At 34.9% G+C, this 26,538-nt stretch overlaps 3 protein-coding genes across 3 annotated transcripts; 1 reads left to right on the top strand and 2 right to left on the bottom strand.

Annotated features, from left to right (window-relative positions):
• Positions 1-2,932, bottom strand: LOC113075460 (uncharacterized). The gene is made up of 4 exons (XM_026248185.1): positions 2,417-2,932; positions 1,938-2,054; positions 1,655-1,698; positions 1-172 (listed from the first exon to the last, which is right to left on the bottom strand). Exons 1-4 carry the CDS (start codon positions 2,880-2,882, stop codon positions 11-13), a joined length of 789 nt encoding a protein of 262 aa, XP_026103970.1. The 5' UTR covers positions 2,883-2,932; the 3' UTR covers positions 1-10.
• Positions 2,933-11,428: 8,496 nt separating this feature from the next.
• itga6l (integrin, alpha 6, like) lies at positions 11,429-19,999 on the top strand. The gene is made up of 25 exons (XM_026248184.1): positions 11,429-11,629; positions 11,902-12,026; positions 12,174-12,265; positions 12,406-12,643; positions 12,794-12,904; positions 13,313-13,529; positions 13,627-13,832; positions 13,916-14,007; positions 14,203-14,330; positions 14,541-14,630; positions 14,718-14,782; positions 14,985-15,136; positions 15,221-15,364; positions 15,448-15,563; positions 15,885-16,041; positions 16,506-16,589; positions 16,690-16,769; positions 16,932-17,006; positions 17,356-17,458; positions 17,739-17,915; positions 18,089-18,184; positions 18,346-18,459; positions 19,053-19,157; positions 19,267-19,392; positions 19,533-19,999. The coding sequence occupies exons 1-25, from the start codon at positions 11,457-11,459 to the stop codon at positions 19,578-19,580; spliced, it is 3,114 nt and encodes a 1,037-aa protein (XP_026103969.1). The 5' UTR covers positions 11,429-11,456; the 3' UTR covers positions 19,581-19,999.
• Positions 19,978-25,490, bottom strand: LOC113075454 (neuronal acetylcholine receptor subunit non-alpha-2-like). The gene is made up of 6 exons (XM_026248179.1): positions 25,064-25,490; positions 24,236-24,384; positions 23,039-23,083; positions 22,381-22,490; positions 21,418-22,294; positions 19,978-20,161 (listed from the first exon to the last, which is right to left on the bottom strand). The coding sequence occupies exons 1-6, from the start codon at positions 25,122-25,124 to the stop codon at positions 20,015-20,017; spliced, it is 1,389 nt and encodes a 462-aa protein (XP_026103964.1). The 5' UTR covers positions 25,125-25,490; the 3' UTR covers positions 19,978-20,014.
• Positions 25,491-26,538: the final 1,048 nt, after the last annotated feature.

Genomic DNA, 26,538 nt, shown 5'->3' with positions numbered 1-26,538 from the left:
CTATTAGATTCTACACAGTTCTGTACTCAATCACAGTATGCTCAGTCACACTGGGGTTGTTGATTTGGCTGTACACACTTTCTTGAGGTGTTTCCCCCTTCCTTCGCACTCTTCTGTTATTTGCCTTCTTAAAATGCAAAGCAGCATAACTCAACATCACTGCATCATGGTCCTATGAGATTAAAACATGATAGACAGAAACACACAATTTAAAAAAGAAAGAACACGTAAAAATATTTTTTAATATTATTATTTCATATAATTTAATGTCAAATGTACACTTTAAGAATATAATGTACAATGATCAGTGTTTTCCTAATGACTACTACGCACACCTTTTCCCATTTTTATCACAGAATGAGGCAGGAAATATATTTTATGGTTTCTAAATGATATGTCAATCAGTACTACATTTTTCATATAGTTTATGTGTACCTGGAGAAAACTCACATAAACCATATATTTTCACAATCGTGTGTTTATTGTCTTCAATGTATTGTTTCATCAGTAAAGACATTTCTGCTTTTTATTCAGCTCCTCATTTTGGATACTCATACTATCGATAGCATAGACTCTCTTTTAATCTATTTTAATTTAAATCTAGATTTATATCTGGAAACCTCTATGTGAAAACACCTGCCTGAATAAATTGCAGGGGGGAAATTTACATTTTATAAAAATCAAATATTCATTAAATGCAAAAAAATGCAGTAGTTCTACACAAATCAATATAAATAAAGGTGCTTGTTCTCTTTCTTTCTTGCTGTTTGATTGGGAAAAATTTAAAGCATGTCGAGGTGTCTTGTCTTTTTTATGCTAGCTGAATAAAAACTATTCATACTTTGAACTATTATTATTACAGTATTTATAAAAAAAATGAGTGTCTTAAAAAAAATTATTACCACAACACTGGTAAAACAGGCTCATACTGATTTTCTTATACTCCAAATTATACTTATCAATCCTGTTTTTATTATCATTATTATTAAAAAAACAGGATTAGAATAGAATTCTATTTTAAATAAGAGAAATATTTTTCTAAAACAACAGTAGCATTTACAACAGCAAAACCACCATACCCTGTAAACTAATAATAATAATAATAATAATAATAATATAATTCAATTTCTAATTCCAGAGTAATTAAGAGTTGGGAAAAAAAGAAAAACTCTTTAACATTTTAAAATGAACTTTTCTGTTCTGTTTTTCTTTTTTTAAACCTGCGCCACGGCATTTGCTGTTGTATTAATACAGAAGCATCTGTTTGATACACATATCATCCAGGAGCACAGCCCTATTAAAAGCCGTATTCCATGTGCCCCTTTTATTCTTTTTTAATTTAATGTGTAACCTTAAGGTTTCAAGGTTATAAATATGGCCAGTAACAGAAGAGAATGCAAATGATTCTTCTACATCTGTGGGGTTTTTACCACATCCAAGCAACAGAAAAGTGGCAGATTTTGTGTAAAAGGTCATTTGTAAACTTGCATGTATGTTAAGTTCTTTGACATTAGACATTACATTAACATACTTTTCTGCCCCTTTGCAGATTATAAGTGAATAGTTCTTTAAAGTACTTTATATACAGAACTTTTGAACTGTGAGAAATGTTCATTCTTTGAATTATGAATTATAATTGATTTATGACACACACCTGACTGGAGGGATGCTCTTTTTCAGTGTCTTGTAGCATTTTTTCTGGGTGAAAGAAAAAAACATTGTTGTAATGGAAGCCTTTCAGGTATCTAAAAAAGCTGAATATTACCCCCATAGATTTTAATCATTCAGATCAGGCAGAAACATTCTCAAAACATTTTGCAGATGTGTTTTACTAGTCATTTTAATCTAATTTACATTACCCACAAAGAGAGGGATTTTTATTGAAGCCCATTAAATCAAGCACTTTTTTAAGGAGACAAGTTAAATAAAAAGCTCACCTTTGCTGTTGTAGTATTTTTCCTTTTTAAAACTTGAAATAGCTTGAGCAGTGATCACAACCACACAAATGCCCAATAACACACCCAAGATAATGACTAGAGGATCCACTGGCTTTACTGCAGGACAGTAAGACGAAACACATTGTGTGTATGTTAATTTACCCTGTCAGTTGCAGAGATGTACATTTATGATTCATATTAAACAGAAAAGACTTGAATGATTCTTACATTATACATAAATTAAAATTTAAACATTTACTGAATATGCATATAGATGCTCTGTATTGTCTGTTTTATACAACAAATAGATTTTCTTCATAAAAACAAAAAAGAAAAAAAAGAAATATATTAGTTCCAAATATTTTTGTTCCTTGCAAAATAATTAAAAGCCAGAGAAAAAAAATTATATATATATATATATATATATATATATATATATATATATATATATATATATATATATATATTTAGGCACTTACCCATATTTATATTTGTTCCATTCCCAAACAGAATTTTTCCGCAGGTGACTACAGCGCAGTAGTAAGTGCCAGTGTCCATTTGACTGCTAATGTTTTTGGACAGTTTGAATGTGCAGCTCTGTGTAGAGTCAGTCTCACACTGATTAGAATAATTATGAGTATGAAGGATTTCTGGAACAGATTGTCCTGAATCTGATCTGAACCAGAACATCCTGATATCTTTGGTGCTGTGTTCATACAGCACAGAGCACCGCAGGGTCACTGTATCTCCAGACTGGACTGGCTCTGATACGGGATGCTGAAGAACAGTCACCTTGGATTCATATCGGTGGTTTTGTGACCCTAAACAGACATGGAGACATTTTATGCAGAGGGCTATATCTGAAATATACAAAGACACATGTTTAAGCAAAGGTCTTACTTTAGAAAACAAAATAACATGGACTATAATTTTGCAAATAATCATATGTCACAAATAATTACTCTCATAGAATCCCATTTTTAAATGCATTCATTTACTGAGGATTTTCCCCCCTTTCAGCTTAAAATTATGTTGTAAGAAATTTTAACAACTAGACTACATTTTTTTTTAATCTTCAATAAATTTACTTCTCAGGGATAAAACACAAACCTTTAAAAGCCAAATATGTGCCTCCAGCAAAGTAAGTTTCATACTTTCTCCAGCCACAGTAATACATAGCTTCATCAGATGAAGTGACATTTGAAATCCTTAAATTACATTTTTCTGTGTCTGTCTCGATGCTAAAGCGTGAGGATTCAATGTTGTCAAAGAAATGAGGAGTTTTGGCTAATTTCTGCACCATTGCAACAGCTTGTGGTTGGTGTCCAGAAGTTTGCTTGTACCAAGTAATTGGATCACTGTGATCCATCAGAATAAAGCAACGCAGAGTGACATTGTCCCCAACAGAGACTACCATCACTGGATCTGGTTGATGAACAATCTTAGAATGTGCTGGGTCTGTAGGAGGGGGTGAAGGAGCAAATAAGTAAAACACATGTTTAAGGTAATACACTCTTTGATTAAAATTATTGCAGTAAACAGAAAAATATAGCCCTTATTAAATTTATTTCAGTCATAGCCTATGTTAAAAATGATTATGTGATGTACAAAGGTTCTCTAAAGGGATAAAGTAATGTAAATAATAGAGGAAGATAAAAATAAAATAGGAATAGAAAATTGGAGGTGAGTTACCATTAAAGATAATTATTAAAGAAATGCATTTAGATACAGTATGTATTGCACTTACACGTTTCACATAGAAGCATGACAGATATCCACATAATCATCATCATCTCGGCAGTCTGTGAACGATTGGCTTGCCTTGATAAACTGCAAGATTATACTGTACACCTTTGTATTGACTTTTTGTGACCTCACATACTTCCTGTAACCTTTTCTTGTGAACATTACTGCTGTTTGTAGGACAGTCAGGATATTATCTCAAAGAAGCATCTCAGTATGTTGAAAAATAGAATTATATTGTTAACAGCAAAAAAACTCAAATCCGTTTGATATATATACAATTTGCAAACTTTTATTTAAAAGTAAAGCAGCAAAAAGGTAAAGTATTGTTTAAAATATATAGTCTATATATATATATATATATTTTACAAGATGTTATGTTTGAAGATAACATTAAATATTTATTGCATCTAGAAAAGACAACTGGCCCAAAGTAAAAAATTAAATAAAAACTTCAAACATTTTGATTAAAAAAATATTGTAAAAGCCATTGAGTAAATAAAACCAAGATGTCCATCAGGCTCTGTCTGTCTGGGTCAGCTCTTTACATTCACTCGTGTGTGATCGGCTTGCAGCCTGCACTTAAATCATTCCTGCAGGTTGAACTAAGACAGTAAGTTAGAGGAAAACTTACTCTGAAAACTTTGAAGCCAAGGCACATAACTGAATTTAAAAGAAAGTGGTTCAGCTGTTGTGGAGACCCAAAGGCCTAAACTAACAAACAAATAACAAAACAACAGGAAGAGGTGGGAGATCAAAGAGGGGAAATTTGTACCACAGCACAGGGACAAAATTTTGAAAAAAGTGGTGAAAAGGTGGTAAAAAGAAGGTTAGCTACGGTGACCAAATTTTAGTTTTAATTAAATTAACCCTCTTAGTAGTGAGAACATATCCCAAATATCAACACTCAAAATATGTAATTGCCATACCTAAAATAACTATTTTACAGTCACAGTTATGCAGATTGACCTTAAACCTAGCTAAAAGGTTTCCTACCGGTGGCCATCCTTCACAAAACTTAACATCTGCCCCTTTTTAATGCAGTCTATGCATCTACCACAGTTTTATCATTTGTAGATTGCAAAATGTTTCAATACAAGCATTTCAGTCAAATTTAATTCATACAACAAAGTTGAGCCAGCCCTTGTTTCTAGACAAACATAAAAAAAATTTGTGATATGACCACACATATTTGTAGATTTAAGCATGTTACTCACCCTGTGAAGGCGAGGGGCCCATGGAATGCTTGGTAACTACATTTAGGTTTTAAAAAAAACTGTGTTTTTACTGTTCAAAGTTATTTTTATATGTTCAAGGACTAACGTTTATTTTGAACAATTACAGACAAGTAATTATATATATATATATATATATATATATATATATATTTGTTTGTGCTTTAAAAGGTTATAGTATGTCAGCATGATGTGGTTTGCTCTAAACTGCTGGATGATACAAGTTTGTTAAATTGGTAGGAGCTGGGTAAATTGAGCCAAAGGCCCTGGGGTAAGTTGAGCCACTGGCTCACCCATTCTTATGATTATAAAGTATTATTTTAATGTAAAATTATATTTATTATAAATTATATTTCATTATTTTGCACTAAACATGATTGTGATGTTTTGATCCTAAAATAACAACAACCTTGTGTCATTTCATCATGTTGTAAATTGCAAGATCCCATATTTTACAATAAATTAAAAAATGATCAATGCAGGGGAAATAGATTGGGTAGCAGCTCCAATCTGACAATTTCAGGCATCATTCAGTCAGATTAAGAGTGTACTATTGTGGATCAAATGTGTCTTATTATCGAGTTTGGAAGTGGAACATATCTGTTCATTAAAGGTAAAATTTATAATTAAAATGATCACAATGACTTACAGTCCTAAAACAAAAACAATGTTTGTGTTATAATTAATTAATTATACATTTTATTTATACTTATACATTTTATTTATCATTTTATGTGGTTTATGTATCCTTTTATGTGGTTGTCATTTATCTGTAAATTGAAGCAAAAAAAAAAAATGTTTTTTATATTTTTGCATTTTTAAAAGAATACTTGAACTTCTAAAATATATCCCGATTCCTTAATTATTTTAAACCTTTGAATGATTGTAGGTCAGAAAGTTTCAGCATCAAAATTCTCAAAGTCTGATCATCTGTGAAACAGGTGAATAATGGTAAACATGCATTGCTTTAATTTAATAACTTTTCTGACATAAGTATTTATAATACCATTCTTTTATGTGTTCATACTAAATCTAGATACATTTCATGTGTATACATTTCAGAAGAAAGGCTCTGTCCAGCAGTGCTTAGGTTGCCATGTTCTTTAGGGCTTGGTGGAGTTCTTGTTCTTGTGGGTTTCATATTTAGGAGAAGTATTTGTGAACAGTGTCTGAGTGTGTCAACAATGTCTGGTAGTGTTTTTTATTATTATTATTATTATTATTATTATTATTATTATTATTATTATTGCATTTATCTTTGAAAATACTTATTTTTGTAATGTATTTATTTTTACAGGTTGTTCTAGACAAGACAACCAAGTGAGAAGGCAGTCACGTGCTCAGATAAGAGGAGGATTTTATTAAAGAAGAAACTAAACTTTTAGCAATTTAAATCTCATTTTGATTAGTTTGTGCTGCCAAACTAGGCAGGATGTTCTTTTTTGTTCAACTCCAACAAGAAAACTATTTAACCAATTACTGTTAATTTTCTTATTTCATGTTGCTTCTGAGTGAGTTGAATAAATATTTATCAGATTTATTTCATATGCATATTTGCTGATAGGATTTAGGCACAAATACTTTTTTTAAGTGCTTTTCAGACTCACCAGCTGATGTAGCCATTGATGGAATTTACTCTGCACTGTAAAAGCTAGAATGTGTTATTGTGCAACAAATGTGTGATTGATAATTGTGTGGTAATAGGGTATTGCATTGTAGCAAAAAGATGGATTAAACTGGACTAAGCATTTGAACTAAACCCTGCTTATACTCTGCTGAGTGTGATGAGACAAACTTCAGGAGCCAGGTGAGCCACCTGGATGGGTGGAGCAGAGACAACAATATCTCTCTGAATGTGGAGAAGATGAAGGTGATTGTTGTTGACTTCAAGAGAGTGCACACTCAACATGCTCCTCTGACCGTCAAAGGTGTGACTGTGGAGATAGTGAGCAGCACCAAGTTCCTGGGTGTGCCCATCACAGAGGACCTCTCCTAGACTGACAACACCGCAGCACTGGCCAAGAAAAGCACTGCAGCATCTCTACTTCCTCCGCAAACTTAGAAGAGCCAGAGCTCCAGCCCCCATCATATGCACCTTTTACAGAGGTACCATCGAGATCATCCTGACGAGCTGCATCACTGTGGGGTATGGTGTCCTGCCGGAAAACACTTCAACGCATAGTGAGAGCAGCTGAGAAGATCATTGGTGCCCCATCCCCCCCACCCCCCCAGGACATTTACGGAATCCATCTCACCCACAAAGCCCTCTGCATCGCAGGTGATCCCACCCACTCATCACACAGCTTGGACCAGCATATAGCTTTGCCAGGCCAGGACCAGCAGACTGAAGGACAGCTTCATTCATCGGGCTGTGAGGAAGCTGAACTCCCTCCCGACCTTGCCCCCCCCCCCTCTTCAACCCCGAGCTCCTGCACCAGATACTTTGTGCAGCATTGTTCTGCTCACTATCTCATTCAGCATTTAACTGACCACATTCAAATACCTCTTCAGTCAGTTTACATAAAGAACTGCTTTCTGAGCTTTTTGTAACTTTAATCACAATGAATAAGTTCATTGCACTACAAACTTTTTTATCTGCACTGCTTGTTTACTTCACTGGTTTGCACTCTATTTGCCATGTGCCTTGTGCTGCTTTATTTAACTTTTTTTTTCTTTTTTTACAAGCCCTTATTTGTATAGTTGTGTTTTATATATAATCTGTATTTATCTGTCTTTTTATGCTCTTCTGTAAGTGTTATCTGTATTCACCAAGGGTCTGGGAGTAACACAATTTCAATTGTCTGTATGTATGTGCTGTACATCTGAAAGAATTAAGAAAATAAAGCAGACTTTGACTTTGACTAATATCGTCCATATTATAGTTCTAAAACTTAATGTGGGCTGGTGGTAGGTTTAGGTGACAACCACCAGAAAGGAAAGGGGTCAGACATTTATCTCTTTGAAATATGGCTACTTATCAATAAGTGAATTAGGCACACATTATTATTTGTATATATTTATGATAAACTTAGAATTCAGAAACAGATTATAGTTTCTCACAGTGAATAATGAAATTTTCCCCATAGCCTTAAAGGGGTCATACTGTATGATGCGATTTCAAATTTCTTTCTCTTTGGAGTGTTACAAGCTCTTGGTGCTAAAAGCAGTTCTGTAAAGTTGCAAAGACTAAAGTCTCAAAAACAAAGAGATATTCTTTATCAAAGTTAAGACTCTGCAACACCCCCCTAAAACGGCTCGTTCAAACACGCCCCCACATGTCTACGTCACAATGTGGAAATGTTTTTGTAATACCACCCAAATGTTCATGCAGAGAAAGAAGGCATAGTTTCAGTAACCACAGTTAGTGTTGAAGCAGCCATGTAAGGGAGATGCTGTGTGTATTTAGGCAAAAACAAAAGCACTTTATTTGTCCCTCTGAAACTAGATACATTTAGGAATTAAGTTTACTGACAACAGAACAACAACACATTTTATGGACGATCGTTCCGTTAACATAGGTGAGGAGGTAATTCTGATTTTGCTATGACAATCTGGCACTTCTGAATTACCTTATGTCAGTAGGCTATGTTTTGTTATTAGAAGTTACATTGTTATAGAATGTTCAAATGCGAAGTTTAGCGTATTGCACATTCGTGTGTGTGTGTGTGTGTGCGTGCACGCGTGTGTGAGAGAGAGAGAGAGAGAGAGAGACAGGGTCACTCAGTGGAGTCAGCCGTTTTAACTGTCTGTGGCTTGTGTAATGCAGTGCAAACACATACAAGCTTCATCACTGTGTCTGTCATGCCACTCTGTTCCCGTTTCAAGCTTGAACTGATGGTTAAACTATGGACATTATTAACTGTCTTTACATTTATTTTAAAAGATGAAGCTTGCGATTATGGAAAGGACCGTTATATTTCCGACGAGTGCTTGCAGTGTTTAGCCAATCACAATGCACTGGGTCAGCTGGCCAATCAGAGCAGAGTGCGCTTTATGGAAAGAGGGACTTTGTTTGAGAGAGGTTGGGTATAGAGAACCCCTCAATAATGTACAGTATTTAAAAAAAATTGTGTTAAAAAATTTTTTTTTTGAACATTAAAGCATCAAATACACACACACACACACAAAAAGATATATATAAAAAAACATAATATGATCAATTTTAAAGCTTTTGGATTTTGTCAGATTAAATCTGATTAACTTTGCATCATTCTCTTCTTTTTTTACTTGTATTACAGTGGTTTTTTTTATCCACATATGTCATTTTGTAGACATGTATTACTTGTTGGTGAAACTTTTACAGTGAGTTCCAATTTCGTTTTATTATTTCGAAATTATACTTGAATATGTTACATTGTGCAAGCTATTGTTGTTAAGATTTGTTTTTATTTTATTTTTTCGAATGTTTTCTTCCACTAAATAATGAACTAAGAATATTTCCTAACCTTATAACCTGCAGCATTTACTGTCCATCCCTAAATAAATAACTAATTTCAGTAATTTCCCAATGGATAAAATTCTCTTGCAGTATAGTTTAGAGATTATAGATTTATAGATTATAGATTATAGATTAAACGTAATGTATATTAAAGAAATAGGCATCACAATAGTCGTGATAGTTAAAGTTGTTAAAAATTCATCCTTGTATCTGTGTATGAATATCATTTGTTTAGGCTACAAAATACACTATTTGGTATCTCTTGGGACCATTAAATGTATCACCTGCATCAAAGATATAGATGCATCAACTTGTATTTGTGTTTAGTCTGCAGTGTTGAAATAGATTTGCATGTGTGAGTGAATGTGTGAGTTTTTATGTGCATGTATGTGTGCAGAAGTGCATCTGTGCTTAAATGTGTGTGTGTATGTGTGTATAAGGTGTTGTGCAGACTCTGAGACCTGTTATTTTAAGTGGTTTCTCTGTACCACTCATTCCTTCATGTTACCACCATCCTCGCTTACATTACCCATGACCACTCATATCTACCGACTTACACCATCCTCAGTGGGTTTCTCAATAAACAACTCACTTGACGCAACATATTTTAAAATTTCCACAGGATGTATATTTATTTTTGTCACTGTTAAAATTAGTAGTGCTCAAATGCATGTTATTTTATGGAATACTCAAAAAGGTAATCTCTAGGAAGCACTAAATCAAGTATAGTTTTATGCTTATAAATTAATTTGAGATTAAAGTAAGATTGCAACACAATAAATATTGCATTTAAAAATAAACATGTTGTATTGTTCTTTGAATGGAATACCTGATCTGTGTTGGTTTTTGTGTGGAAATGTATCAATCTGATCAATGCTAAAACGCTGTGCAAAAGATAAAGTCAAGCTTAAGGGTTTTTTTAATTATATGTTGTTGATAATCAGGAAGACAGTTCGTGAGACCTTATAGCTCTCAGGGCTAAAACCACAATGATGCACAATATGTTTCCAAACCATGCCCACTATATGTGCAGAGACAAGTACTGTTGCTCAATATGATGATTCAAAACCATGGCCATGCAGACAACAGTTGTAACATATGGAATTTGTCACAAAATTAAACTTTCTTATGTGTAACTTTTTTTCTAGCAGTGGTATGGTATGATGATTTTAAAGAGCTAGTTCAAAATTAGAATTTGTTTTGTGAATTTGTCCAAACCTAAATACATAAAAAAAAACATAGTTTTGCTATAGCTGTTGGGTAAAAAAGTAAAGACAATAAAAACACATTAACATCCATTCAGACCAGAATTATGACCAGAATGTTGAGTCTGGTCAAGCTGTCACATTTGTATTAATCATGTTACTATAAAAGAAATGAAATCACACAACTTATGAATTTGGCTCAAAAGCAAACAGACTGTTCATCCATTTTTAAAAAAAATTACCTAATGTAGCATAATAACTATGTCCAACTACTGCGTGAACACTTGTTCACTGTACTGTGGATTTTACTTCTAACACCTGTGTAAATATTCAAAAGCTTTTATATGGCCAAGGCTGTACATTCAACCTGAAATAAACGGAACTCGTCAATATTCTTCATCTAGCGACATCTGTTGGTGAAGGCTAATTTGTTATTTCTCTGAACGGGAGAAATTAGATTTTAATTTGGATTCAGACAAATAGCACAATTTCATTTGACTTCGAGGTAAATATCTATATAAGTTTTACAAATGTCTGTTTGCAACATTATTACTGTTTTTTTAACGACGGCTCTGTAATAGGCTACCGTCTACAACGGTTTATCTATCCCAGGTACACGTGATGATCTTTCTCGTTTGAAATTGCACTGCTGTAACACGTTGATTCTTATCTTGAACGTGACTACGCCTGCCAGGCAATGATTGAGGATGAAAGGGCATTTGTTCAGGTTTCCTTTGCGGGTAAACATTAATTCTCTTTAGGCCTTATCCCCACCCTAAGGTGATAAATCAGCCAAGGCTTATATAATGTGCCCCATCGCCTCGCCCTCCTGCAGTCAGAGTTTTTTTCTGCTTGATTATGTGACAGACCATATCCAGCTCCAGACAGCTTGATCGTCATGTTGTTCAGCCAGTGGGCTCTCCTTTTGACCGTGTGTATGCTTCAGCCACAGCGGGTTTCTTCTTTTAACCTGGACACGCAGAACGTGATGAAGAAGAGTGGCGAAGCTGACACTTTGTTTGGGTTTGCTATGGCCATGCATCATCAGCTCAAGCCTTCAGATGAGCGCGTGTGAGAAACGTTGTTGTTTTTTTATTTTTTTTATTTTTTATTTTTAAGTTATAAATGTTAAAGACCGATACAAACTGTTGTGCACCTGTAGCAATACACTATTAAATATCCAACAGTTCAAACCTTAACAGTGTATAATAACATAATTTCATCATTAATAATAACGTAAGTTATTAATATTGTTAAAATATGAAATTATGATCTGCTACACAAAATGTAATGGTATCCAATGTGTCTGTCTGATAATGAAAGGACATCACTTGCATCTTCAGATTGCTGATTGGAGCCCCTCGTGCTAAAGCATTGCCTGGTCAAAATGCCAACATATCTGGAGGTCTGTACAGATGTAAATTCACACAATCTAATGATTGTGAACGCATTCAAGTTGATATAAAAGGTTGGTTGTGCTTTACTTATTATTACTTTAGTGCATATTTCAAATTTTCTAACAGTCAGTTAAAAGTGCTGCATATGGTAATAAGTAAATATTTTTTAATAATGCAAGAAGTTTAAGTATCTTAAAGAGCTTATTCTAATCCTAAAGAACGTTCAACAAACAATCCTGGAAAAGATTATAGAGAAAAACAATGGCTGGGCATCCGTGTCCGAAGTCAGGGACCAGGAGGCAAAGTAGTGGTAAAGAAATGTCTTGAGTTGTTCATTTTAACTGGTTCTAATTCATTGTGAAAACACTATATATCTCTATATTTTTGTAGATGTAATAGCTTAATTTTTTCCTGAAATTATGTGTAAAGTTGGTGTTCTGTTTTATCTAGACCTGTGCCCACAGGTACCAGGATTGGAGTTTTGAAAACCAGCGTTTATTGGGCAGATGTTTTGTCCTGGAACAGGACCTTACCTTGATGACGGATGGAGAGTCCACAAGAACAATTTGTAGGAATCGGCAACCAGATAAGCACAAGTTTGGCTACTGTCAACAAGGCGTCTCTGTAGCATTTTCCAAAGACAACAGATATCTTGTTTATGGAGCTCCAGGAGCATATGACTGGAAAGGTACTGCAAAACTTTATAGGAAGGAGGTATTTTATTGACAATGGAAAACTTATATTTATTTGTAATTTCTTCAGAACTCATTGTACATTTTTAAGTATGAAATATTGAGTATTACAGTCTATCATTTATAATCTCTATTCCACACTTAAGGCATTGTGCACATGGAGCCTGTTGATGACTTCTCTATAGAGGCCTATGAAACGGGAGATCATAATCAGCGTGAACACAGGCTTATTCCTGTGGACATCAGCAGCTTTTTAGGTGATTAGGGTCAGTCTCTTGTGTACCAGAGGCCAACCTACAATACAACTGTTCTTGAATGCAGATCTATTTAAAATAGTATATTACTGTAAATATAGATGCTTCATGTTGTGTGATGCAGTAGTTAGAAATGCTTCAGCAAATATACAATTATAAGGGCTTATGTGTACAATGGAAACATACTGTAACTTTTAGAAGTTCCAAAAAATACATATATTAAAACTAAGCAGCAAAAAATTACTCATTTTGAATGTACTAATGTGTTTAAGTGGACTCTAGGGAAAAATTCAATGATAATAACATTCATTCATTATTATATATATATATATATATATATATATATATATATATACTATGACACTTTTAAATCTAATATCATCTATCTATCTATCTTTTGTTCTCTGTCAGGCTTTGTTGTCGATACTGGGATGAACCTAACGAAGAAAGGAGAGCTAAATGTCGTGGCTGGGGCTCCGCGCTCAAACCACAGCGGGGAGGTTTTGCTGCTGAGAATGGAAGAAAAGGCAGAAATAAGGAACTTGAAAGCGGAGTACATCCTTCAAGGCCCAGGTTTAGCTTCCTCCTTCGGATATGACCTCACTGTTCTTGACATGAACTCAGATGGGTGAGTCTTCACTTAACCAACTACAAAAATGACTGAACAGAATGTAATTGTGAAATCTTGATTATGTATCAGGGAATTAACGTCTTCGATGCTTCAGGTGGGACGATCTTGTTGTGGGTGCACCGGAGTTCTCCAACATAAGCTTGGAGGAAGATGTCGGAGGGGCTGTGTATGTTTACATCAACCAAGCCAAAGGGCAACGCTGGAACCAAATCAAACCAGTGTGTCTGTACGGGAAAAGGGACTCCATGTTTGGACTAGCAGTGGCACATATTGGGGATATCAATCAAGATGCATACCAAGGTTGAATAAAAGGTTATTTTTTACCTCAGTCTGGGGCTACAGCCTTGTAGTGCATCTTACAGATGATCTTTTCTAATGAACAGATTTTGCAGTGAGTGCTCCTAATGAGGATGCAGGGAGGGGTCGAGTGTACATATATCATGGTTCAGCTGCAGGGTTTCATAAAAAACCAGAGGTTTGTAAAAGGAATCACAATTATAAACTTTTTTTTTATTGTTTTTCATTACATTCTGAGGCCATTTAAAAAAAAATGTATATATTATATATTATATTATTAATCCCAGTATTAATCTTTATGGAGATCTTCTATGCCCTTTGGCATTTGAAACTTATTTCAAAGTGACTCTGTTGAAACAGTCTCTGTTTATAGGTTTTAGATGCTGGAAACCCTGGTATCAAATCATTTGGCTATTCTTTGGCTGGAAACATGGATATAGATGATAACGGCTATCCAGACCTTGCTGTAGGTTCACTTTCAGATACTGTGCACGTTTACAGGTTAGATGCTTCCTACTTTCATAAAATCATAGATTCAATGTTGATCAGGTGTTTTGCAATCATATCATTCATATGAAGAGATAGGTTAACCATGTAACCAGACACACCCCACATTATAAAAATACTTGAATTAAATGTTTGTTTTTTTGTAGGATCTGAACATTTCAGAATACTGAATTATTTCTATTTTAATATAATTATTTTTTTAAGGTCTAAACCAGTGGTAAACCTAGAAAAGACCTTAACATTAACACCAAATGCTATTGATTTCAAGGACCAGGACTGCAAGAGATCTTCATGGTGAGATAACAGCAAAATCTATCTATCTAAATTATTTTGTTTTTAATTTTTTTATTTTATGCTTAATGTATTTTGAAAATCTTTTAGCTATATTACAGCTCAGTCCTGCTTCACTTACACTGCCCCGACACCTACATACAATCACAAACTGAGTGAGTCGGTTTTTTGTTCCTCATTCCACATGCTTAAATATCACAACAATAATGAATGTCCCAGAGCAATCTTTATGAGTCATTCCAGATGGGTGTGTTTGATAAGTGATAATATAACTTTGCAAATACCTTCTTGTCAGACCAATGTTTTGGAACTTTGTGGCATTTGAATCATTTCTGATAACCCTAACCCTTTCTTCAGGGATCAAGTACACACTAAAGGCTGATACGGTGCGGATAGAGAGGGGTCTACCTTCACGAGTGGTCTTTGAGAATTCTGAGGCTGCACAGGGAGACCAGGAACTGTCTGTCCAGGGCAAACGAGAGTGCGTCCAGACCAAGCTTAGGCTGCTGGTACTATCAGCTCACACTCTGATTTGCTGCTTTTAAGAATTACAAGTGAGAATTCATGATGCAAATCATTTTATTGTATTTTAGGGAGATATCCAGGACAAGCTGACCATCATTTCCATCAGTCTGTCTGTTTCTTTGCCGTCCAACAATCCGAAACAGACATTCAGAAACCTCCCTAGCTTAGAGCCAGTTCTGAACGCTCTGCAAGAAAATGCAACCAAAGCAGAAGTAAATTGCAAAAATCTACCATTTCACTTGCTGTATTGCTTTAATATTTAACAGTCTCAAACACGTCTTGCTTTGTCTCCCAGGTCACTTTTATAAATGCCGGCTGTGGAAGTGACAACATCTGTCAAAGTAAACTGAAGCTCCAGTATAGCTTCTGCACCAAAGACCAACAAGAAGACAAATGTGACCCTCTACCCATGTAAAACCATTATCTTTGTGGCTTATGCAAGATTTAGGACTTAAACTATATACTGATGTTTTTCTACAGCTCAAAGAGCACTTTGAAATTTGGAATGAAGATTGAGTAGCTAGGGTTTTGTAGCTGTGTCTGCAAAACAAGTACTGACAAATCTGGGCCTTTGAGTTTTAATATCTCGGGGGCAGTAATCAAGTAATGATCGTATTATGTGGGAATTACGAAATACAGTTTGCACATTAGGCCATCTTGTGATATAAGCTTTAAAAGAAAAAAAAACTTCCTTGGCATTCCTGAATTGGGGTGTATCTTTGTGTGTTGAAGGGAAAATTATATTCCTGTCATTTCTCCTGGTGATGAGAACATTGCCCTGGAGGTCACTGTAACCAACAAAGGTGGAGATGATGCTCACCAGAGTCAACTTTCTGTGGCGTTTCCAGAATTTCTGCGCCTCTCATCCACTGAACTGAAGAAGAGTAGTGTGAGTGTCCCATTTGACTGAAATCCAAAGAAATCTAAGCTTTTTCAATTTCATTTCTGTGTAATTCTCGACAGGTTTGCATCAAAAGTCTGATTTTGTTTCGCTTTTTGCCATAATACAGGCACATTTGTTTCAGGCTTTATTGCATCTGTATAGAAGGACTGTCATATTCAGGCCTAGACATGTACGCTAACAAAAATAGAATGACGGATTTAAAGAGGAGTATCAAGTTGTTCCAAACAACTGTGTAAAGTAAAGTAAAGTAAAGACAGGTTCAGAATCAGATAACTACTAACTAGTGGTGCATGTTAGCATGCTAAATAAAATGTAAATAATTGTTTTGGTTCTTACACACTTTGCCCACACACCTTGCAGACTTCTCCAACAATATTTTTATAAATTTGATTTCCGATTTTGCATATACGTGGTGTTTTCAAATACCTTTTGTTTTTATCACGGTGCAGGAAACACAGGTGCAGTGCAACCCCAGTGAAAATAAAACACAGGCCAACTGTCAGCTTGGAAATCCCTTTAAAAGAGATTCAGAGGTATGAAGAATTTTTACATTTTACTCACACATTAAGCCTATTTTCAATCTAGAATCAAATTTGTCAGCCTCCTAATTCAGGTTCTTTTCAACATTTCCAGGTCTCATTCTTCCTGATACTTGCCATTGAAAGGATTTCCTTGAGAGTAACAAGCGCAAATGTGACTATGTCCCTTAAAACGTAAGACAATTCTAGCTGTAATGATTTCTTACCTCTAGTTTAACACTTAATAAACATAATGCATTTATAGAAGTCGTATAACAGTTTACAAGTAAATGTGTTTGGAAGTTTAAATGTTCTATTTTTTTCTCTTTTTTTTTTTTTTTTTTTTTTTGGCAATAGGATCAGCATTCAAGATATTCCAGTAGTCATTACAGAAGTAAAAATTGCCTTTGAACTGCATCTGAAAATCGTTGGGTAAGTCTTGTTAATAGTTAAACAAAAAGTATTAATTTCTTTTTTTAAAGAAATTATCTTTTATTTACCAAGGACAAAAAAAATTGTCAAAGTAACAGTAAAGACACTTATAATGCTACAAACATTTATATTTCAAATAACTGCTGTTCTTTTGAACTTTCTATTCATCAATCATGAATATTGTTTTCAACATGAATTATAAGAAATGTTTAAAATATAAAAATTAATCATTCACGTGGATTCCGCATTTGTTATTTGAAATTTATTGTGATTTCAATTATTTAAAATATTACTGTTCTCTTAATAAGAGAATGCTTGGTTTTTTTTCTGATGTATTTTGTCTTTGTAGTCTTGCTAAACCTTCCCAATTATTCTTTGGAGGAGAAGTAAAAGATGAGAAATCAATGAAATCAGAAGATGATATTGGCTCTTCGGTCCAATATGAGTTCTGGGTTGGTGTTTCAGTCTCCTTAAAGCTACAGTAATTAATTACTATGCTTTATTATTCATTACCATTAACAAGACATACCAAATAAATGATTAGAATAATATATTGCAGATAGTAGCAAGTGTATTAGCATATTTATACCTCAGTTCAAAATAAATCAGCAGCTTTTCACATTTCTGTCTGTGAATGTACAGTATTTGTCAGTTGTCAGTATATTTTATTTACATAGAGAGTCCAGTACAATTGAAGCCTGTTGATTTTGTGCAAATGTTCTTCTGTGTCAGATCAGTAACCTTGGTCGGCCTCTGAAGTCCTTCGGTTCTGTTGTGCTGAACATTCAGTGGCCAAAAACAACAAAGGATGGAAAACGGCTCCTGTACCTTGTGCAGATCAAGGATCAAGGAAAAAATATTATTCACTGCACACCAGCAGAGGTCATCAACCCACTCCGATTTATCAAGGTGGTTCCTTCATGGGATATAAAGTTAAATAATGATCATTTAACTTCAGCTGTCACTGGTTCTACTTTGCAGCTCTCTGTATTTGATCTATGATAAATCCCTAAGACTCAGACACAGTGTGACTTCTGGCATTGTTGGAGAGGTCACAAATTGTTCTTATGTTCACTCTTTAGGCGTCATCCAGAGGACGGCGTGAAGTAGAGCATGAACCAGACCTGAAGGCTCTTGTTTCCGCATTTTTGGGCAACGAAAGAAAGTATCAAATCCTGGTAATTTCACAGAACAAACGATTTTATACAATTTCATTGACCAGTACTTTATTTTCCTTTCACTACTATCAGCAGTTACACTAGTGTATATAAAAGGTTTTAAGGTGCTTAAGTTTGTCATTCTTGCAAATGTTTTTTCTACCTTACATGTTGCTACCCAGACATGTGCAGCTGATGACTTGAGATGTGTGGATATAAAGTGCCCTCTTGAGGCATTGGACAGCACTACCGCCGTTGTTCTTCATGCACGCTTATGGAACAATACTTTTCTTGAGGTACACTTGCTGCACTTTTCTCTGCGCTATAAGACTTAATGAATTGAGTTAATTTCACTAAAATATTAATGAAAGTTCATTAAAGTTAGTAGAAAGTTCTAACCAACTGATTATATTAAGCAAAATTCATACTGATAGGGTTACTAGAAGTTTTGATATTTTCAATTTAAAGACTTTAGTTACTGTAATTTAGTCTACACGCCCAAAATATATATATTTTTTTATCTGTGTTGATTAATGCAGCAAAAGTCCTCATCATTTAAAGGTTATGGTAGCAATATGCAGTGTTATTGAAAGTTAACTGTAAGAGATTTGTTTGAATTAATTTGGTTAAAGTTAAATTATTTTTTACTTGTGGGTGGGGGGAGTGCATGTACAGTTCTCTCTCCACCTTCAATACCACGACTTAGGTACCCTTGAGCAAGGCATCGAACCCCCAACTGCTCCCCGGGCGCCGCAGCATAAATGGCTGCCCACTGCTCCGGGTGTATATATATATACATTTTGTTTTGTTTTTTTGCATTAATGGAATAGTTAACCCAAAAAATGAAAATTCTTTCAACATTTACTTGACGGATGTTTTTTCTTTACAGGACTATAGTTCATTGAACTACTTGGATATTGTACTGGATGCATTTTTGACTCTTAATGGGACTCAGGAGAATATTAGGATGAAGCAGTCTGAGACTAAAGTTAAGGTTAGCTCACATTTAAACCATTTTTTATTAGATTTATTAGTAGTACAGTGATAAAGAGTGCAATGTATAGATGAAATAAACTGAAATGATGTTTCTGTGACTAATATAGGTGAAGCTAACTGTTTTTCGTGAAATAAAGCCTGCTTTGTTCAGTCGAGTCCCATGGTGGGTCTATTTTTTCAGCATAATGAATGCACTGCTGTTACTGGCTCTGTTCCTTTACCTGTTATGGAAGGTAATGTGACCCTCATCATCTACTAACCTAATTTTAATATTTTATTTACCAGAAAGATAAGAGCTAGATGGTTGCATGTGTACTGTAAGTTGCTGTGATTTTTGGCTGAATTTAATTGCTTTTTTTTTTTTGCTCCTCAGTTTGAATGCTTGAATTGTGGAATTTGTGCCAAAGAAAAGAATGTATAACAAGAATTGGGGCAGGAACATGACAACCAAACAGAGCTGAGTCTCCTCAGGAAGATGGACAAAACTGTTTTCTGATTTTGTGGAGATTTTATTTTTTCCTGCACAGGTCAAAAAAACTTACTTTCTTTCTTTTTCTTTACACACTGTGTATGTTGTCTTAAATTAAAATTTAAGAATGAATAACTCAATTATCTACAAACAAAAAGTTATAAACAGCAGGTTGTATCACTAAGGAAAAAGGATGCTACTCTGCACATATAACATTTTACTAACATTGCTGGTCATCTTATAGTGTTAATCATAAATCTGAGTTTTTAACGCAGTGAAAGAACAAATTACTTTTATACAGTAATGTGCATTGTCTGTAATATTGTTGGGGGTACAGTAAAATACCCTTTTGTGATGTGATAGATTTGACTGTGATGACTCAGTTGTCATGGAGAGGGAGGTGGAGGTGTGCGCAGGAACATCATGAGGGCAGGTGTAAAGATGAGGATGGTGCCGAGCACAGAGACGGTGAGGAACGCCCAGAGAAAAATCCTGTCCAACACCTGAGCCACAAACTTCCAGTCTTGTACTACCTGGAAGAGGCAAAGAATGTGCATTATCATCATAACTATCATGACCTGCATCTTCATAAATTAAATAATGGTCAAAACTAAACAGTCATTAGTGCTAAAAAATAAAAAAAAAATTTTTTATTCCTGTATGATTATGTTTTGCTTTTCACCATAATACAGGTACATTTGTATCATTCTCTGTTGCACTTGTACACAAAGAAAAAGGGATAGTTCACAAAAAAATAAAAAATCAGTCCATGATTTAAATAAATAATGTAAATAAAGGACTTCAGAAGTGAATCGATTCGTTAGTGTAAGAAAATTATAGATTTTTACTAATTTATAAACCGTAATCTCCAGCTTTCGGTCACTTAAGCAGGCATGTTCACGACAAGGCGTTCGAGCATATGACATAGGTGTAGAGGAAGGCAGAACATAAGCTCAGGGGAGAAAAGTGTAGTCTTGCAAGAACCAAGTTTTATTTACAGCACAAGGAAACCACGTGAACTACATCTGCAGTTTGTGCCACCGGCACTGCAGCCTCCTTTATCTCAAAGAGTTCCTGGTCAGTATACTCCGGTCCAAACAAGTATGGCTGGGCAAAAAACGTATTCTCCTCTTGCCTTAAATCGAAATCATCAGACTTATGTTGTGCCTTCCTCTATGCTTACATCTTACACTTAAACACCTTGTCATGAACGCAGCTGCTTGAGCGACCAGAAGCTGGAGATTAATAAATACAGTTAATAAATATTTTAAAATCAATATTTTTCTTACACTAACGCATCGTTTCACTTCAGAAGGCCTTTTTTAACACCCCGGAGCCGTGTGAAGTATTTTCATGATGGATGGATGCAATTTTTAGGCTTCTAAAACAGGCACCATTCACTGCCATTATACAGCTTGGAAGAGCCAGGACAATTTTAAATATAACTGCAATTGTGTTTGTCTGAAAGAGGAATGTCAGCTACGCCTAGGATACCCTGAGCGAGAGTAAATCATGGACCAGTTTTCATTTTTGGATGAACTATCGCTTTAAGATAATTTTTAAGTTGTTCCATACAACTATGTATATACTGTGTAAAGTATTCCTTACTTTGGAAATACTGTGGAAAATGTCACAATTTAATGCATATTTTCTGAATAAAAAACATTTTAAATCAAACTTAATGAATTTCAACTTTAGTGTATATCTGAAAATAGTTCTATTTTTATTTATATATGCAGTTATTCATTAGGAACTTTACCCTTATCTTAGGACTTCTTAAAGCTCTTACCTCTCTAATAAAATTTTCCTTCTTAATGTGACGTGAGATGTAGCGAACTGAGTTGGTGGCCTGCTCCAGCAGATTAATCAGAGCTTGACCTTCTCCTTCAGGGCCAGGTGGCCCTTTCTTTTTCCTGGGCTTGAGGTCAGGACTGTGAGGCTCCATATCTGGGTAATGATAGCGGTCTGTGTTTCCCCTCATGCAGAGCAAATGAGGCAGCCGCTGGAGAAACAGAGAACGCACCCATGGAGACATAGGATGGTAAGTAGCTGAAGAGCGGTGGTGTACGTTGATCACAAAAACTGTCACGATGATGGAAAGAGTGACAAAGATCATGATAAAAAGCAAGTACTCTCCAATCAGTGGGATAACCTTGGAGGAAGAAGGGATGATCTCCTCGATGACGAGAAGGAAGACAGTGAGGGACACCAGGACGGAGGTGGAGAGAGAAACTTTTTCTCCTTCATCAGAGGGAAGGTAGAAGACCAGCACTGTTAGGAAGGACAAGCCCAGGCAGGGAATAATGAGAAAGAGTGTGTAGAAGAGAGGAAGGCGTTTTAGGATGAATGAGTATGTAATGTAGGGGTAGGAGAGGTGGCCATCTCGTCGACTGCCTCTGACCCCAGTGGCGCTAAGAATCTCCCACTCTCCATTATCAAAGAAGTCCCGTCGGTCCACCTGCTGGTTGATGAGCACTAGCTCAACCATGTTTCCATCATATGTCCAAGAGCCAAACTTCATAGAGCAGTTCTGCCGATCGAAAGGAAAGAAGGTCACATCCATGGTGCAGGCAGACTTGTAGCTGGCAGGAGGTGTCCAAGTGATCATGCCATTGTACCGCACAATGGCTTTGGTCATAAGGGAGCCTTCAAAACGTCCATCTGCACTAAAAAGATCACAGGATTACATTTATTTAATAATATTTAAATATGAAAAATTATTGTTATATCTGATTTTGGCACACAAACTTACTTCTCATATAAAACAATGTCTGGGAGCCAGATGCTCTCTGAAGGGACTCTGATGGAGGTGATACCACCATAATTCACAGGGTTCCAGCGCAGTTTAAAATCCAGCCATTCCTACAAACCCAGTTTATAATTTTTAATTGATTTGGACAACAATGTTTGATTTCTTCAGTTTTTGTATACAATTATACTTCAGTTGAGTTTTTGTTGCTAAAAAAAAAAAGTCTAAATAATTTTTATATATATTTTTTTCAGTTCATTTTTAGCTATTTTAATACATTACGTTAAACTAAATGAAAATGAGAAATGTTGCCCTTGCAAATGTCTGAAATAGAATAAATAGAAAAAAGAAGTAAGTAAAATAAGTATATAGGTAATAAGCAAGAAAATATGTAAATAAAGTAAGTTACCTTTTTTCAGTTAAACTGAATTTAAAGTAAGAGGTTTGTTTATTTGGTTTTTATGGTTTTGGTTTACTTTTAAAAATAACCCTGCTGCATTTATGCATTTATCATGTGCATTTTCTATTATTTTCCTCTATGCCCAATTTTAAACGGTTAAAAAAAAACATTATTAAACAATTAGTTTAGATGTTACCACATACAGCCCATTCTTAATTTCCCAGATGAAGCATTTTTACAGTGATGTTTGTGGTTACATACCTGCCACAGCCATACATTAGTGGTCATGAGTTGGTTTTTCTCATCCTAAATTTATAAAAAGAGAACAAAAAAAAGATAATACCATAAACGACTTAAATTTATATGCGTGAGAGAGATTCAATATGTCTTAACTAATAATTATGAGTTAATTCTAGTGGTTGAATTCTGACAAACAAACAAATAAATAACCACATTAGGAAAAGCCTGGTCATGCGTATTTTATTTTCCTTGAGATATTTGAGAAAGAGCAGTGCTGAGAGGCGTGACTCAGCCTGCATAATAATAGCTGTCCTTATTTATTTTCCATAACCCTCAAAATCGTTGGCTATATCTTTTGATAAATGTCCAGAATAACCACTTTTAAAGCTATCTAATACTGTGAATTATGCTTGGGCACCTGTTCCTTTAGGCAGGTTTTAAATCAATAATATCAAACAACAGTAAGTTGACATCATAATTTGTTTTGTTATTATTATGGGGAGAAACAAAGCCTCAATGGTGCACTTTATGTGCATGTTGGTTGATTATTATTACAAATTAGTGTCGATGCATTAATAAAATGAATTTTGATGCTGATAGATTTCTTGCAGAATTGAAATCTCACAATTAAGAAAGTTTTACGCATAGGATACATAATATACTCATTCAGGGTCAAATCAGCTTGGATCACTACTGTGCTGAATGTTAGTGTGTGTGTCTGTCCAATGCTTGAGCACATGAGATGAAATTAATACCTGCAGCATTTGCTGAGCAAATACAATTTCATCAAAATGTGCTGAATTCCTATCAAGTCAGAAAGAAATGGTACAACAAGGAATTTTTTAGTTTGCACATGGTTAAAGATACTACAGCTCACAGGATCTCTGCTCTGTTAATAATTCAGCCTCCCATTATACGAGTCTTCTGAACAACAAAATCCTTTCAGATAAAGAGCCAGGCAAAATAAACCAGGAGAATAGTGAAAATGACGCAGGAGAGGACCTGCAGTAAGGCAATATTTTCTATATATAGATTCAGATGCCCCTTATATATGTCTAATATAAAGAGATATACTAGCTTCAAAAGCCAATGGCATTCAAAACCATGGACAGCTCCATATGTTATGTTTCAGCACCATGGACAGAGACAAACCCACGGCCATTAAAGTTGGGCTTCCAAATTAGATTTAAAAAGGAATAATCTTTATGTTCGTCTTACCACATCCACTAGCTGAGATATCTTCAAGCCAAAGCGGACCTTCACAGAGTGGTTTGCATGCTGAACAGGCCTGACCCAGCGCTGGTAGCCCTGAAACAAATCCCTGAGCAGCGCATCTTCTCTTTCTGCCAGAGATACAAACTCTCTAACTGCTAAAACACAAACATCATTATTATCATCTTATTAAATTCTTGATGTTATTTCTTATAGCTTACAACCATTGCTTAAACTACTATTCTCAATTGAGTAGGTATTGTGTTACCTTTTATCAATTAAAAAAAAATATTTCTGATTTAATTAACTACTAGATACCTGTGTTATAAAAGTGAATCATATGAAAAGAGTACACTAATGACATACAAACAAGGACAAACAGAAACCAGACACTTCATAGACATAGCAGTCAGCAGAAATCTCACTGCGTCCTTCACTAATTGTTTACTGACCTCAACTGAGGATAAGTAAATTCAGCAAAGCATAGCGTACAAATTAGGTGGAGAAATCTATGTAAATAATAATTTAATAAATAAATAATATATCGATCAGTGATAAGACTTCATAAAATGTGTAAACATATTGCAGACACAACCATCTAATTAACTTTGATTAACGACTCATTAAAATGTTTGGTACCCAAGCCATAAATCATTTAAATCACATAAATCACTTTGACTTCAAATAATTAACAATTACAAATGTATTTCAGATAATAAAATAACCAACATTTCCAATGCTTTAGTCAAATGCATTATAGTCTATGACTCAAAAACTTAAAAGTTTGTAACATAAACATTATTACGGAAGATATAATGATTGGTTTGCACTTACCAGGCATGGTGGCGATGATGCTGGTAAACAGAGTAAAAAAAACGATGACTGCCAGCGTCATTTTCAGACAAAGTATTTTTAAATGGACCTGGCACTAAGTAAAATGAGTTTAAACACAACTGCTCCTTAAAAACAACTTTTCGTGACAAGCGATAAAAGTTTGTTGTTATTTTGCAGGGAATACGCTGTTAAAAGCAGAGGGTGAGAGTAGATCCCTCTCAGCGAGAATCCATCCAGGCGCGCGCTCAGGTCCCACAGCATAGCAGACGCGAAGCGCGAGCGTGCCAGTTTAAAGGGGCAGATGAACATATCGCTTCACCAAAAGATCATAGTGCAATTCTAACTGTTACTGGTCATGGTAACCAACAGCACAATTCTTCACAGTTCCGAGTGAAGAATTAGCTCAATTGGAGAATAAGACATCATTCTCTGTCAGGTCTTATTGACCAACTGAGCTAATTATTCACTCAGAACTGTGATACATATATTGTTATGTCTACTTAACACAATTTAATTTGCCGTAGGAAAAGTAAAGTATGCCATGGCTGATTTTATCCAAAAATAAATATTTTGTATGTTTTTTCTTCAGCTTCAGACAGTTTTGTGTCCTTGGGTTTTAATTAAACATTTGATACAATGCACTTATTGTGTACATATGTTTTGTACTTATATTTAAAAAAAAAATACCTGTATGTAATTACATTTCATCCCCTTGGAATTATAAGGTTCTATCTGCATTCTGAGTAGTTTTGAGATTTTGAGCTTCAAAGTTTTTGCATTCCATTCGACTGTATATAAACTTTGTTGTTTATTTAAATAAAAAGTCCCAAAATGTACAGAACATAAAAAAATCTATCACATAATATAAATACGTTGTCACTGAATAAGAATATGCGAATAACTCAATTTTGACAAAAATGTCAGATAGAACCTTATAATTCCAAGGGGATGACTTATAATTACACTGTTGACCCATCACTTACACCTTAACCCACCCTTAAACAAACCCACACCACCAAACCTGTCCCTATCCTTACCAGTACCCAAACCTCAATAGCAGCAAAAGTATTTTGCAATAAAATATGAACACAATATGTGCATTGCACTTATTTTCTGATGTAAGTACATGATAGTTAAAGCCACTTAATATAAAGTGGGACCAAACATTTGAATTTTTTCTTTTTTTTTTCATATGAAGGTGATATTCAACTTGGTTTTGCGGTGCACTGGTCTAGAGTGTGTGTTTACAACCATACGCACATATTAAAATAAAACCTCAGTGGCACTGTCTCTTGTGTAAACACTCACACTGACTCCAAGCAGCAGCTTAGGAAAATATATCTCTTCAGCATTCATGGCTACCGTCTGAGCTTAGATGATTTTCTGCTCCAGTTGAAACCAGCTGTGGCCTCCGTGAGGGTCTGTGTCGCTTTTCTCTCATGCTTATTTCATTCTCTATCATTGAAATATGGGAA

Source organism: Carassius auratus, unplaced genomic scaffold (genome assembly GCF_003368295.1).
Source record: "Carassius auratus strain Wakin unplaced genomic scaffold, ASM336829v1 scaf_tig00017060, whole genome shotgun sequence".
Taxonomy (NCBI): Eukaryota; Metazoa; Chordata; class Actinopteri; order Cypriniformes; family Cyprinidae; genus Carassius; species Carassius auratus.
The sequence above is the reverse complement of the archived record's forward strand: the minus strand, read 5'-3'. Positions and strand labels throughout refer to the sequence as shown.

Bases quoted from the DNA above. Each gene is read 5' to 3' on its own strand.
- itga6l (XM_026248184.1), top strand. From the start codon at position 11,457: ATGTTGTTCAGCCAGTGGGCTCTCCTTTTGACCGTGTGTATGCTTCAG. The intron at 14,008-14,202 runs GTTTGTAAAAGG...CTCTGTTTATAG, and splicing joins GGTTTCATAAAAAACCAGAG to GTTTTAGATGCTGGAAACCC. The intron at 18,460-19,052 runs GTACACTTGCTG...TTTTCTTTACAG, and splicing joins GGAACAATACTTTTCTTGAG to GACTATAGTTCATTGAACTA.
- LOC113075460 (XM_026248185.1), bottom strand. From the start codon at position 2,882: ATGATTATTTGCAAAATTATAGTCCATGTTATTTTGTTTTCTAAAGTA. The intron at 1,699-1,937 runs GTGAGCTTTTTA...TCTTTCACCCAG, and splicing joins AAAATACTACAACAGCAAAG to AAAAAATGCTACAAGACACT. The intron at 173-1,654 runs GTGTGTGTCATA...TTAATCTCATAG, and splicing joins AAGAGCATCCCTCCAGTCAG to GACCATGATGCAGTGATGTT.
- LOC113075454 (XM_026248179.1), bottom strand. From the start codon at position 25,124: ATGACGCTGGCAGTCATCGTTTTTTTTACTCTGTTTACCAGCATCATC. The intron at 24,385-25,063 runs GTAAGTGCAAAC...GTGTTTTAGCAG, and splicing joins CATCATCGCCACCATGCCTG to TTAGAGAGTTTGTATCTCTG. The intron at 23,084-24,235 runs GTAAGACGAACA...TTATAAATTTAG, and splicing joins TATCTCAGCTAGTGGATGTG to GATGAGAAAAACCAACTCAT.